We start from the raw sequence: 14,221 nt of genomic DNA, 5'->3' as shown, positions 1-14,221 counted from the left end.
TGATCGACAACCCTTCACAAACTGTTTGTTCGATCTTGTCACAACGTCTGAAAGTACTATGCTGCCACTTGGCTAGTCGTCGAGGCGTCCACGCCGAATCGTGATCAGTAGTAGCACGAAATTTTGCATCCGTTTTGATCCGTCCTGACCCTCCCACCTTGTTGTTCCTCGCTGGGGTACATGCAAGGTACTAATCAACTCCCCTCCGTAGAGACAAGGAGGAACTCACGCTGACTCTGGGCCCTGGTTTGGTTGATGCCCTATGGGTGTTTGGTTGTTGCTCCGCAGTCTCCGTCCGAGCCGCTGGTTCCTCTCCTGTCCCGTCGTTGTAACATGACTGTCTGGAAACATCAAACCGACCGTACTACTCCGTATACGGAGCAAGGCAGGAATAGTGACCTGCGACCGCCTGCATGCCCTGCAGCAAATGCATCATCGGCCCGAGAGTAAGTTCTGTGTTGGTAAGGAATCCATGGGCACTAGCACTTATAGGTGGGCTGAGGCAGAGAAAAGGGTTCCTTTAGCTCTGCTCGGCGACCAGTGATTCGTCGAGACACAAATTATTATCACCAGCTCATGACAAATTGCGGTAGCCGACCACAATAGTTGTTGGGACTGCGGGAATATCAATGGCTGCGGCCCAAAAATTCCCACCATCTCCACCCGAGACAATGTTGGTTTTTCTTTAGCAATCTGGCATCTCCACCATCTCATGCAATAATCTGATTAGCGCCAGTCGTGCGTGCCGGCAGATGTGTAACCACGGTCTGTCACGGATGCAGGCCGCTCGAGGACCACATTGGTCTGAAGATGGGATGTAACGACTAGCGTGGAGTTTGTCGTCATTGTTTCTCTGTCCACCCTCCCCTCATGTTGCCAGCGAGGTTCATGTTTTTTTTTTCTAAAACGATCGACTGCTGCTTATTTGATAGGATGTTGAAGCAGCCAGTCGAGGAATACATTCCAACCGGTTTCGCATAGCTCGGATTGGCGAGCGTGAGCTGCAAACGTCACAGAATCCGGGTGAGAACCTTGAAACCGGTGCGACCCCCCTCGCAAGCCTGCGGAGGTGGAGGAAAGGCAATAGCCTGGGGTGCTAAAAAACCACCCGCCCGGCTAGAGGGCAACTGGAGCTCACCTTTCGGCCGGTCGCTGTCGAGGCGGAGGAGCACAGACGCCATCTGTCCTCCAGTAGGTGCAGGACGATACCTTCTTGGCAGGAAACGGGCTGCGTTGCAGGCCTCTGCGTCAAAGTCCATGGTGACTTGATAACTAGCTAGCTGTCTTTAGCGCCCCAGTGCGGACACCTTGCGAGCAGGATAGTCTGAACCCGCACAGGTCATGGCGGGTCTTGTGTAGCGTCTCGACGACTCTTCCGCTACTATTACTCGTCCGTGGTTTCTGTATCCGGAGCAAATGGTTTCATCCGTTCTTTCAAAAGTTCCGAGCGAGAAGCACATGTGCAGAACATGTGATGCTCTCTGTGGTTTCTGTGCGAGTTCTAGGTCGGCGCCGTATCCCCTTCTGCGAATCCCGACGGCCACGACAGATAGATACGCCGCCTTGCTCTTTCGTTTGCAACAAAAAGAAATAAACAAGCTTCATTGTTGGAATCAAACAACACGGTAAGTAATCAAAGGGTGGGCTGAAAAGAAGAAAACATAAAGTAAAGTATCGAGAAGAAAGAGCAATCTATCAAACCGGCCAGTCTTTTGGACTCCTCCAAGCGCCATGCATATAACGGTACACCCAAATCCGCAGATCATAACCCGGGCTTGGCCTTTTGGGGCCCTTGATATCAGTAATGAGTAAGACAAGCAAGAAGTGAAAGTACAGAATCAACAATATGTGCACGGGAGAAGTGAATACAACATCAACACCACAAGACGGTATCGTTTAGAAGTCTTGATAAGCCAGAGTTCGTATGAGAGACATGAAAAGCGTCGTAATGAAGGGCGTAGCGTCAGGTACGCTCCGATATAATCCCCGGAGGTAATGAAGCCAAGATGCTCCTGCTTCGATTGGGAAGAGGACCGTCGCTCCAGGCCAAAACGGGAAGGTCGCAATGTCGTTGCCGCTCGCGATTGATCCAAAATTGATGCCATTCAACGAGGTCGACTACAGAGTATGCATTTTCCAACCACCACGATGAACCTGTCATGCGGACTGTCTGAGCATTTGGCGTCTTTGGCTCCATCGACAGATGTCCGAATGAAATGTTGCGACGGATTACTACAGGTACTGTAGATGTAGTAATTCTTGAAGTAATTGCACATGTTCCTCGAGTTTCAATTCCAACGGGTGAGGAAACGCAGTGCAATGATGCTGGATGCAGTCGATTGAGCTTTGATCAGATAGAGGCGTTTTGCTGTATGCGGGGAGGCCAGAGGAGAGTTTCGGACTGGACGGGGATATGAAGCAATGGAAGGATTTAGAATTTATCTGGAGCATTGACAAGACCTCGTGCTTGACAGTTTCTCAGGAATTTGTTGTCGACCTTTGTGAACTGACCTGGACTTGGAATAATATATCCCACTTCATGGTGGGCAGTAGAGTCTGTCTGTCATGCAAGCACCAGGGATAGGAATTTAAGGCCCATCACAAGCCCCGTTGCAGCAAGGTTAAACAGGGGGAACGAAAAAAAAAATAAAATAAAATAAAAAAGAGCCAAATACATTGGATTTTCGAAATAAATTATTTTTTTCTCGTCTCCCCAATAAGAAAATAGGACAAGATAAAAAATAAATTAGAAATACATATTGTCAAAGGTGTGCCCAACAAAGTCAATTCAGGTTCTCATCTATTTTTCCTTTTTTTGTATTTTTTTGTTTTTCTAATCAATTTCAATCTTTAATTATAGACCCGCTCCACGAACCTCAGGGCCGTTGAAGCCGTCCGGAGCAAACCTTGAGTACCGTAAGTCCCTGTCCCGATGCGGGTCCAAATATATCGGAAGCGCATCGATCTCCATAAGGACAACAATGATGTCGCAACTACAAACTTTGAAGGAGCACCGGCGGATACCGTTCCACTGCGATGCAAAGCCCCATCTGCCGCGGATTGATCGGGTCAATGGGAGATCGACACGGTCCCTCGCAGCCGTTGATGCTTCACTTGCACGTGGCGCTAACTAGGATCTTCATGCATAGGCACTGGTGAGACTTTAGAAAAAACATAATTCTCTGCTTGGGCCTCAGTCAGAAATAGGGCCCGGCAAACACGAAGGGGCTGTGAAACTGTTCGGTCTGCAAAATTTTAAGCCCGTGGTTCAAGGAGTCCCGTTCCATGGAGTTGCTCCAATTGGCTAACAGAGATAGACTCTAGTCATCTCGAGATAGCCAGATAGATGCATTAGCCAATATCGGGTATGGGGAAAATCGTAAGTTAGTTCGTCAGAATGATGGATCTTCATTGGACAATGCAAATATCATGGTGCCTGGCCCGTCCGGCTGCTTTGTATTGACTGACGTCTTTTAATCCCTTTCACTTTTACATCGATCAACCTGCAACTGTTTGTCCCCTTGTCAGCTCCATGCAATTAATAACTTTATCCACAAGGTAATTTGACAGCATGGTGCCACCACCATCACTGTAACTCAGACCAGCTGTCCGACTAAACTCGGCTACATGTGGTGGCAGTGCAGACCTAGCAATATAGCAGGAAGCCTGGCAAGGGATGCTCTCAGTCAGAGATACCGTGCGCCAGCTTACAGGAAGTGCAACATCAAACAGCCAAGATAGATTGCAATTGGAGAGGAGGCCAGGATATCATCCAGACAAAGGAATCGCGACCACCATACTGCTGCTTTTAGGTCCAGCCATAGTAAGCTTTCTCTCGAGATTTTCTTTTCTACCCCTGCTCGATGGGTAATCAGAATGGCCATTGCACCGAACACACGTCGGGTTGCCGTTAATTGTTAGTATGAAATGCGTAAGCTTCCGGGAGATCGGGGAGCAACGGTGCCAAGAACATAGTGGGATCCTTTTCACCTCAGTTATTGGCGTGGGTGCTTCGCTACCCTTTGCTAGCAGGTAAGAATCAACAAGACTATTGAGGAAGGATCGGGTGTTCTCCGTAGGCACACAAGTAGGTACCAAGTGCCCACTCAAATGGTCCCATATGCAGAGAGTCTCGGCCCATTGCCAACCGGGTATGAACCTAGTAGGGCGGTTAGCGGGAGACTGTTATCGGCAAAAGTGTGTGAGGTATTTTCCCCTTACTTTTTTTTTTTTTCTTTTTTTTTTTCTCTTTTACTTTTTTCTCTCCTCGTTTCATTATTTCTTTCTATTCAGATCTACTATCTTTCCATGGAAGCGTTAGCAAGTGTTTTGGGGCGAGCAATCAGATTTCACTCACTGAACTAGGGTGCAAGTGGCGAAGGAATTGACCTTCCTGTCCTCGGCAATGTGATTCGATGTGAGTGCCTCACTTGGACCCAAACATGGCAAGGTGGTTTGCTTGCTTGCTTGCCGGCGGGAGGGGGGAGGGGGAGAGAAGACGGGATGGAACATGGCTAGATTAACCCAGTGGGAAGACGAGTAGATAGTAACAAACAAGACCCATCTGAAGGTAGTGTGTGTAGAGCGACGTCTGAGAAAGAACTATAGTATTAGTGAGACATCGCGAAGGCCGGAGGGGCCACAGTAGTTGAGCACCTAAGGAAGTTGGTGAGCTTGATCCAAGCCCGAGATAGGATGGTGTGCGGGGCTAAAAGGAGTTCCCTGGTGGTTTGCGAGTCAGAATCACGGCGCATCGTTGACAGCCATTCCGGCTAGAGGTCCAAGCTCGGCATTTCCCGAGTTGGACTCGGAGGTTAGGCGGGGTTACTAGGTATGCCATAAGTCTGTCCTTTTTCTTTTTTTCTTTCTTTCTTTCTTTTTTATTTTTCCCCCCCTAATTTGTTCACTCTTTTTACAACGATTACTACTACTGGTACCTAAAGTAGTATCTAACTTCATTCAATTTCTACTCGCTAAATCATCCACCCATAATCCCTGCTCTTCCTCATTTCCTCTTACACCTTTGTTAATCAATACCGCAGAGATGCCGGGATTGTTGCCTGGCACCCTTTTAACCCATACTTCGGCTGTTTGGAAATAAGGGAGAATTTGAAGCCCCTGCGAAGCGATCTTCCCGAAATTTTCACAAAAAGAACCTAGTGAGATCATCAAAGAGTCAAATCATTGAGAGTGAGCCACATGTACTATATGACTACATGTACCTACAGGCAAACTACTGCTACTGACTTATGCATCTAACGGGGAGCTACTTCCTACTTGAGTACTACTACTGTCCCATACAACCCACTCACCACATCATCGATCGTTTGACTTGCTGTACTCTATACCAACTACAGAAGTACGAACGGAGGCCATAAAGGAAACGGGCAAACGCCGAAATCCTAGAGTACTTTAGTGCAGGCACTAAGGACTCTCCGTACCTAAATTTGTAGTGATCCTCCTAGCTATGTTCGACTGGCCAACACAGCCTAAACTAGTAACTAAGTCAGTAAGTACTAAGTACGGAACCGTTAGTCCGCATGGGCATAGATACTCCAAACCCGGACTAAAGAGATAGCACTATCAACAACCTTCCCATTGCAGTTAGCGCAGAGTTCTACATAAAGTAAAAACCGCATCTGGGGAGATGCGCTAGTCTTAATCCAGTAACGGCTCTCTTTCCCCCAGTCGGATTCCCAATCAGGCATTAGTGCAACCCCGTGATCCTGCCTTATCCTGGCATTTCAGCGCCCAGCGATCTTTTCCCACCATCTGCCCCCTCCTCGTCGACCCAATCGCATCGTGGTCCCATCGCTTTCGATAGGCTCCTCGGCGATATACTACCGGTGCTGCTTATCCTCAGATCTGGTTTCTGCCGTCGCTGCAACAGCCACGTCATTCCTAGTGATCGCCCTCCAGTCAAAAGGAGAGGTCGTGCTCTTTGGCTTATCTGGAAACCCGCCCGTCGTTGTGGAGACCGGTTGGATCCGCCCATCTCGTGCAGGTTATCTGTCGACCCAAACAATCGGACATCACACAACTGTCTTATCCATCTGTTGAGCTAGCTCTGCTATTCAAGATGGGCTTTGGCGATTTCAATTCGATATGCGAGAAGGCCCCTTTGCCGCTATGCTCCCTAGTGGGTCCACCATCTTCAATATCGGGCTCCACGGGCATCATACCAAATTGTTATGCGCGGAACATTGAGCTGGCCAATACCATCATCTTCGAAGGGGCTTCCTGCTTCCTCCACATCATCGCGCTGGGGATGACCGTGATTATGATTCTGCACATTCGATCCAAGTTCACTGCTGTCGGTATGCTTCTTCACTTTGTCTTTGTGTCGGGCTACTAGGCTTTCTCGTTTTGACTGGAGTCGAGTGGTCCCTGAAAGCTGAACATCATTGACAAACATCATGCTATCACAGGCCGCAAAGAAATTATTACGTTTTTTTACATTTACATGGCTCTAACCCTATGTTCCCTGATCCTTGACGCAGGGGTCGTTCCACCTGGGAGTGGCCCATTTCCTTACTTTACGGCGGTGCAGAATGGACTGGCATCGGCACTATGCACATCCCTGCTCATCAACGGATTTGTTGGTTTCCAGCTCTACGAAGACGGAACCATTCTCTCTGTCTGGCTTCTTCGGCTTTCTTCCGCGGCGATGTTTGTCATCTCCTTCTTAGTCTCTCTCGCGACCTTCAAGTCGTGGGGAGGCCTGGGTCCCACCAACACCGTCGGCATGTTTGTCGTTCTGTATGTCCTGAACGCTATTTGCATCGCCGTGTATCTGGTAATGTCGTTGTTACTGGTAATGAACACCCTCGAGGACCGCTGGCCTCTCGGCCACATCGCGTTCGGTCTCGTGGTCTTCATCTGTGGTCAGGTGCTCCTCTACGCATTTAGTGACACCATCTGCGATAGCGTGCAACATTACATGGACGGTCTTTTCTTCGCCACGTTCTGCAACCTCTTGGCTGTCATGATGGTGTACAAGGTATGTATTTCGAAAATTTTTCGAGAACACTGAACCCTGCAATATCTCTGACACGCACCCCTGTCTAGTTCTGGGACTACATTACGAAAGAAGATCTCGAGTTTTCCGTCGGAATTAAGCCCAACACCTGGGAGGTCAAGGAACTCCTTCCGGATGAAGATCGCCGCCAGACAGGATACTACGCTGATGCAAACTCGGAGTATGCCGGGAGCATGTATCATCAGCGCATGTCGACCTATCACGGCCATTAACACCTAACCCAAGACTTCACTTATTCCTTCCTTCAGCGGCCCACCCTCACGCCAAAACTGCATCTTCCGTCCGCCCGTCGCCGAACGACTGCCTGTCGTTGTTTCCTAGTGTAACTCTAATCGCTGCAGTCTCACGCAATTATTATCAAATCTAAGCATAAATCGGCAATGTGGGTACTCTTAGAGCGAGAGTTAGGTTTTCATGGTGTTTTCTCTTTTCTCATCATTTTTACTACAATCAGTCTGGTTTGACATTCTAGCGGTATTCCCGATATCTGTTTTGTGGCCCAAAGGAGGGCCCTTCATGAGCGTGGAATTGAAACTTACGCGTGATCTTTAACCAATATTTGCTTTTTTTTTTTGCTTCTTCTTTTTCTTTTTTTGGTTTCCGCTATCGGCTCTCCGCTATCGTCAAATAACAGACTGCTAACGTGCCCCGCGCCGGATAAACCTTTTAAATCTAGTATTGACAGCATTTGTTTGATATCTTGCGCGTCGATTCATTTCTCTTGTTTTTATTTTATCTCCATCTTTCTTAGTTATATATCTAAAGAGTTGTCCAGACAGCGTATGTAAATAACAGATCACTCAAATTGCCCTCAAAGAAGAGGGACCCCTTTTCCCCATCTGGAAATAAGAAGAAGGATTCGGTGGACTAGGAGCACGGTGAACTTTTAAGTTTAGTGGTCTGATTTGATGGTTAAGTTCTAGGATGGTGGAAAATCATTACATTGGCCCTAATAAATCGAACCATGCTGCGCTACTGGACTGCTGGCCAGTGGAAATCAAATCCGACAGCTCCTGGTAAGCCCACTAGAGCGAGGTTTGTTAATTGCCGGTCACTCGGAACGGGAAAGCTCCACGACGGTCGGGGAAATCCTTAGGGCCTAGGGTAGTTTGGCCTAGAGAATGCCCCTCAGGGGGGGAAGAAGGGGGAGAGGAGGGGGAAAGAAAAGTGCTGGCTGCATTGCCATAGGCGATTTGTTTTGTTTTTTTGTTTAGCTGCCTGGCTGGATGGCCCCGCCCCCATCTCCTCCGTCTCCGTCTCCGTCGCTAGTAAGTAAGTCTAGTACTAAGTAGTAGTCTGACTTGAGGCGATCGGACCCTCGTCCTTCAGCCACACGTCTGTTCAAGCCGAATCCTTGCAGCGGGTGAAACAGATTACGTGGAATAATCCGCTTTTTGTCGACTGCAAGGATTGCTCTGGAAGGGAATCTGATTCTTTTTCTTCCTTTTGGCTTCGGTGATTGGAGGATCAAGCCGATGCGGTTGTCGAGGGACCGCGATCAGTATCGATTTTGCAAGAGACAATCCGCTTGGCTATATTGTTGTGGCTCTGAGATGGTCATAGTGCGTTCATGTCTCAGGCTTATTTTCTTTTTTTCCTTTTCTTCCTTTTCACTCCACGACTACAACGTCGTCCCCGTCCATGAACCCGCTATCAGTCTGGTCTTTGCTACGGTCATCGTCGGACCGCGGCATGTTCCCGTCCACCTCTTCAATTGGCCCTGTGGCCGTGGCGTACCAGCCCTTGTCAACCGACTCCACCAGCACTTTGCATGCATCAGACACGAGTAGATTAAAGGCTGGATTCTCGTTCGGTAAAAACATGCTAATGTGTGCTTTGATTTCATCTGCAGCTTGATCGTTCACGGCCCTGGCCCATCGGATGTCTTGTTGTGAAGACCCCGAACTTTCTACTTCCGCCGGAAGCGAGCAGAAAGTGCGATTCTTCGAGCGTATAATCTTCTGGCTGAACGACGATGTCCCAACGTTCTTGTTCTCCACTAGATCACTTGCGTTTTGGCCTAAGCACGTATAGAAATTAGTGCAGCCGATACCTCGGTCCCTTTGGACTTCGGCAAGGAGTGCAAGGCGCCTCCGTAATTCAGAAGGCCGTGCTAAAGAACCCACAAATGACAGGTGGGATGATACCCAGCCCCAACCATCCGTCAGTCGGTCTCGCTGTGAATACATCGCGGCCGCCCCGCCCGCAGCCAATGCTCCTGCAGCTCCTGCAAACATGGCATATTTGCCCCACCGTTGCCATGATGGTGTCGCGGCAGCATCTGCATTCGAAGATGAGCTAGGAGCCGAAGGAGGTAGACTTTTGTTGGAAGCTTTTCCCTGGTCGGTAGATGCCTTATTCGAAGAGTTACCGCCTAGGCCGAACAAGCCGGCAACTTCTGATATCGCGGTGTACGCCGTAGTGGCATTTCGGTAATGACCTTCGGCACCATATGATATGACACCCGGGGCAATGCCTAGAAAAGGAGTGTCGAATGCAATAACACCCTGAATGTGAGGAAACATGAAAGAGTGCGCCCCCACGGCAGATTCAGAATCCACTAGGGTGTCGGTTGCAGAGTCTGCAGAAGATGGTGCAGGAATCGGCTGTTCCGATGCAAGCAGAAGAAGGGTCTCGGCAGCAACTATTCCACCCATAGAATGTCCGAGCAGGATAACATGCACAGAAGGGTCAACTGTCGGTGAAGCCGTTCGGTTCGAGACCTCCAAGTCGATGACTTTGTTCTGAAGCCTATGATTGTCAATAGCACGTTCCATCCACTCGGGAAAAATCGCATGGGCTACTAGACGTACCATTCCCGAAAGTTACTTACGCATCCTTTTAGTTCGCCTCGAGTCTCATACTTTGGGTAAACAGTGGCGACGACCTGAACAGCGGGGAGGGCACGACTAATCAGACCACAAAAGCGCCCTGGAAACTCTCCAAACGTATCATCATCTCCCTGTGGATGTCAGTAGTGAGGTTCAGAGTATGCATTCCGTAGGGTCCATGCACGTGCAGCCTCAAAGGAGAGAGACGGGCTGGCTGAGAATGGGTGGAGCATGCACACGGTACCTTGAAGCCATGGATGAACACTAGGAGCAGCGTCTTCTTCATCGTATCACACCGGCTAACCCGGAAGGTACATTCCCCCCTTTCAATATCGAGTACTTGTACGACTAACTGAGAGTACGCCCGTAGAATGGGTGGACTGAGCGAAAAGGTGGAGAGGCGCGAGAAGAGAAGATCTCGGTCGGCCTGAAATAGGCAGCTACGTCATCGGGTATTCCGGCCACGTGACAGGTACATTTACATTGAATCACCATTGCACATTCACCACATTTACTACCTATAAGACGCTTTGTGACCCTGATACCAATGATGAAATGCAGCGGACGGTAACTTGTGCCTTTGTCTCATTGAAATGTACTACTACTGCCTGTCGATGGAGTTACAGCTGACACTTGACTACACTCACTATATATTGGAAGCTTCAGTGGCACAAGCCTACAGATTGCTGATCATGCAACCTATTATAAGGAACCATTTTCAGTCCAGCGCTTGAAGCTGATGTTGCAGCAGAGCAGTTCCTTCCAGTAGCCGATCCTCCTATATATATTTACACTTGGCTAGTATGGTACTATGGTAACTGACATCGCCACGGAGACCTTTACGAACTTGAGTCACAAGAAAGCAGCAGATTCATGACAAGAATACTATATCAAACAATAGCAATAAAATGCTATCCAAGTCTTCTCATAGCTCCAATTCAGACACAGCTGCAACGTTCCATGATGCTAGATCAAGATTATCAGGTGTTTCACGTGTACGAGATTTGTAGATGGCCTACAGGCTCATGAATCGTTTTAGGAGCGCAATCGTTTCGCAAAACAGTCACCTTTGGATAGACAAAAGCCCAGGTTTCGTAGGTATCTTGACCATCTGATCACTGGGCTTCTGAACAAACCACTTCGAGGGTCTATGTTTGTGCCAGCGTGCTGAACCATATATGCATCAGAACCCTATTTAAAAAGGGCATAATTGGCTTGATTCTGAATACTAGTATCTGATTTGAAATTTCATCACTGCTACCTTTGTTGCAGGTTTGTCTGATATTGATCTATCCATATGCTATGAGTACGTGTCACAAACATGTAGAACCCGTGCACAAATCCCAGAAACCTGTCAGTACGAGTATAATGCGGCTTAACGAACTGAATATCATTAAATACAGTAGTTCGATCTCTATGATCCTGTAGCCCAGTGCCTGATCTTACAGGCCATGCCATTCATCACGGGCAACCTAAAGCATCATGATTAAGGAGACAACTCCCCTAGCAGCCACAGTTCAACAACAATTAGCGGCCAGTCTAAAATTATAGATAACTGCAAACGACTATATACTTCATTGTATCCACGTAACACCTGTACAATGCCCCCAAAGATCTAAACAACAGTCTATACCTCCACCCAGATCAAAGCTTCCCCCGCGAACTCGTCAACCGCAACAAACTATCCTGATAACTCGTAGCCAACAACTTCCCATCCGACGTCCACAACCAACTCTCATGAACCGCCCGATTCTCCGCAGACCTAGGAGTCCACCCTTCCTGTATAAACCACTTCTTTCCCGGGGCCCTATTCCCCCCAGAACCCCAATCAAGCATCCGCAACGCCTCTCCCAACTCATGAAACACAACCGTAAGCGTCAAACTCGCCATAGACGACCACCTCGTCTCCCCCAACGCCCTTGGAATCAACAACAACGAATTCCTATCGCAAGCATACATATGCGCGCATGCATACAGATTATCGAACTCCCCCGCTTCCTCCCTCTCCCTCACCCTCCTTTCTTCCTCACCAAGTATCGGAAGCCCCTTGATCGAATACATCGCCAACTGGCGATACTTCTCCGGATGGCTCTTCACATCCTCCGTTTGATTGAACGTCCCCATATCAACCTTCCGCACATCCACTCCAGGAAACTCCCTTTCTGTCAAATCGCCAGCCTTCACCCCTTCAATCCACCAATCTGCATCCACGCTCGGACTGACGGGGTACTCCTCCGCTTTCTTTCCAGCGATAACAGACGCATACCGCTCCTGCACAGGCGCAGGCTGATGCGAAAACCCGCTCTGACCTTCCCCTCGCTTGAAGGAACATAAGCACGAGAAACAGATCTGGTTCGCTTGTCGCACGTCCACGGACCGCGTGCAGTACATCTTCCCGTCGCGCAGGTGGCGCACTGTGTACTCGTATGGAACATCTAGGAGGCCTCCTAGGATGAATGTTCCGCTTACGCTCTATGTTTTTGGTCTTAATGTGTGCTTTTATTCGGTGAGCAGGCAGGTACTTACGTGGATCACGAACCCCTTCTCTACGGTTTGGGATGCTGCGTAGGCAGCTTGGGCGTAGACATGTCCGCCAAAAGCACGGGTTCCTTCGCCTGGGGGATAGGGTGGCGCTATGGATTCGAATCGTTCGGTGGGCTCCGTGGTACTGCTGCTGGGTGGGTTGGGGAGGCGACGGAGTGCCATTAGCTCTGCCCAGGAGGATGGGCTTTCGTCGGATGTTGGGTCATGCATTGTGTGTATGTATAATGTGGGAGGGTGTATGGTTGGGCTTATTTGCTGCTGCTGCTGATGTTGTTGATGTCGGTGGCATATGCGTGAGGGGTATGTTCCGGCTGGTATGTATGTACTAATGACTGGTGATGCCTGCCTGCTTCAATCTGTAGTATATCCACTTTACAGTGCACCGGCAGGAATGTTATGTTCGAGATTGCGCCCCTTTACTCTTCACATGGGAGAATGATAAGGGTGAAAGTGGGATGTATGTTGGCGCTGAGTCTATCGACTGACTACTCATTTAGCCGACATGGTTCGACAGAGCCTCGGCTGACCGGGCGGAGTTGGTTGGCTACCCGTGAAGCATATTCGATGATCAACATGGTGCCGTTCCTGGTATGCTCCCCATATGGCAAAGCTGTGCCGATTATCCCTTATGTGTTTTGCAGTGTTCATACTTGGGGTAAGTCTGGATCATCATTGTTCCATTCCCATGCGCATATCGCTGTTTCAAGGATCCTTGCTGCAGTGTAACCCGGTAAAGATGAAGTGTTTCCGATAAATTGGGAGATAATGTAGCAAATATCACAGACTTCTCTTTTTCTAAAAAAACAAACAAAAAATAGACATACGCTCATCGAAGCGTCATGGTCACACCTCCGTCATCCGGAGTGTTTCCCTAATTCTAAGACGGGATAATCCAACGCTCAACCGTCATAAACGCATATTGACGCAACTGCACAGAAAAAACAGATCACCATCTTCATTGAACAAATCTGCCAAGTAAGGTATATGCGCCGATAATGCTGATATGATATACAAAGAAACCCATCCCATAATTAATACATTGACAATTGAATCATTTTCCGTGTCCCGAACGACGCACAATCGCATAACTGCAACCAATCCACATCACATTCGAATCACACTTAGAAAGTCTCGGAGATGGTGCGGTTGTTGTTCCACTCGACCTTGCCATCGACGTGCTTGATTTCCTCCAGCTTGTCGCCCAGCTTGACAACGGAGAACCGAACCATCCGGGGATCGAGACCGAGAGTTCTGCGGACAGCCGATTGCACGGGACCCGAGGCATCGAAGCGCATGATGAAGTGGTGGCCTTCCCTGTAGCGGGCCTGATGCTTTGTCGTGGGCCTGGGCAGACGGAAGGTGCCCCAGTTGGTGAATCCGCGGACTACGCCGCCGGAGCGGAGGACCTGGATGCCGGCATTGCGGGCGATGCTGTCGTCTGTCAGTGATATTTCGTGGATAATGATGGTTTGGCGATAGAAGGATGTTGCGTAAGGATATGAGGTGGTCAAATAGGGTCGATAGGCACGTACTCTCTAACCTCCTGGAGGCTACCGGGACGGACCTGCAGTCATCAATTAGCATCAAGTCAATGTATATAATAAAGTTCATTAAACAGAATCGTCTGGAAACATACAACAGCAATCAGTTCGTACAACATGGCGCCGACAATGTGGAGTGGGGTCTGGACTGTGAAAATAGCGTCGGGGAACGTAAAGGACGACGGAGAACCAAACACGGAACTGGAAGGGGATGAGATTTTTCCGAATGTCATTTGCGGAGGCTCGAACTCGACTTCCTTATCAGC

General features: G+C 48.9%; 5 protein-coding genes across 5 annotated transcripts; 1 reads left to right on the top strand and 4 right to left on the bottom strand.

The window, feature by feature from the left end:
• Positions 1–921: 921 nt before the first annotated feature.
• Positions 922–1,259, bottom strand: BO83DRAFT_423971 (uncharacterized protein; the record flags this gene model as incomplete). The annotated part of the gene is made up of 2 exons (XM_025535134.1): positions 922–1,061; positions 1,139–1,259. The coding sequence occupies 2 exons, from the start codon at positions 1,257–1,259 to the stop codon at positions 922–924; spliced, it is 261 nt and encodes an 86-aa protein (XP_025391772.1).
• A 4,820-nt stretch (positions 1,260–6,079) lies between these two features.
• On the top strand, positions 6,080–7,251 carry BO83DRAFT_305602 (chitin synthase export chaperone; the record flags this gene model as incomplete). The annotated part of the gene is made up of 3 exons (XM_025527268.1): positions 6,080–6,317; positions 6,429–7,000; positions 7,069–7,251. 3 exons carry the CDS (start codon positions 6,080–6,082, stop codon positions 7,249–7,251), a joined length of 993 nt encoding a protein of 330 aa, XP_025391771.1.
• A 1,398-nt stretch (positions 7,252–8,649) lies between these two features.
• Positions 8,650–10,156, bottom strand: BO83DRAFT_396146 (uncharacterized protein; the record flags this gene model as incomplete). Its single annotated transcript, XM_025533115.1, has 3 exons — positions 8,650–9,790; positions 9,853–10,001; positions 10,115–10,156. 3 exons carry the CDS (start codon positions 10,154–10,156, stop codon positions 8,650–8,652), a joined length of 1,332 nt encoding a protein of 443 aa, XP_025391770.1.
• A 1,246-nt stretch (positions 10,157–11,402) lies between these two features.
• Positions 11,403–12,848, bottom strand: BO83DRAFT_434707 (acyl-CoA thioesterase). The gene is made up of 2 exons (XM_025535823.1): positions 12,397–12,848; positions 11,403–12,342 (listed from the first exon to the last, which is right to left on the bottom strand). The coding sequence occupies exons 1-2, from the start codon at positions 12,622–12,624 to the stop codon at positions 11,515–11,517; spliced, it is 1,056 nt and encodes a 351-aa protein (XP_025391769.1). The 5' UTR covers positions 12,625–12,848; the 3' UTR covers positions 11,403–11,514.
• A 495-nt stretch (positions 12,849–13,343) lies between these two features.
• On the bottom strand, positions 13,344–14,118 carry BO83DRAFT_375534 (mitochondrial 37S ribosomal protein bS6m). Its single transcript, XM_025530483.1, has 3 exons — positions 14,051–14,118; positions 13,947–13,978; positions 13,344–13,845 (listed from the first exon to the last, which is right to left on the bottom strand). Exons 1-3 carry the CDS (start codon positions 14,072–14,074, stop codon positions 13,536–13,538), a joined length of 366 nt encoding a protein of 121 aa, XP_025391768.1. The 5' UTR covers positions 14,075–14,118; the 3' UTR covers positions 13,344–13,535.
• Positions 14,119–14,221: the final 103 nt, after the last annotated feature.

Source organism: Aspergillus eucalypticola (genome assembly GCF_003184535.1).
Source record: "Aspergillus eucalypticola CBS 122712 chromosome Unknown BO83scaffold_4, whole genome shotgun sequence".
Taxonomy (NCBI): domain Eukaryota; kingdom Fungi; phylum Ascomycota; class Eurotiomycetes; order Eurotiales; family Aspergillaceae; genus Aspergillus; species Aspergillus eucalypticola.
Note: the sequence above shows the minus strand (reverse complement) of the source record. Positions and strands in the feature narration are given on the sequence as shown.

Excerpts from the sequence above, each read along its gene's own strand:
- BO83DRAFT_434707 (XM_025535823.1), bottom strand. The coding sequence starts at position 12,624 with ATGCATGACCCAACATCCGACGAAAGCCCATCCTCCTGGGCAGAGCTA. Across the intron at positions 12,343-12,396 it reads AGAAGGGGTTCGTGATCCAC|AGCGTAAGCGGAACATTCAT; the intron begins GTAAGTACCTGC and ends CCAAAAACATAG.
- BO83DRAFT_375534 (XM_025530483.1), bottom strand. The coding sequence starts at position 14,074 with ATGTTGTACGAACTGATTGCTGTT. Across the intron at positions 13,979-14,050 it reads TGTACGAACTGATTGCTGTT|GTCCGTCCCGGTAGCCTCCA; the intron begins GTATGTTTCCAG and ends TGATGACTGCAG. Across the intron at positions 13,846-13,946 it reads AGCCTCCAGGAGGTTAGAGA|CATCGCCCGCAATGCCGGCA; the intron begins GTACGTGCCTAT and ends GACAGACGACAG.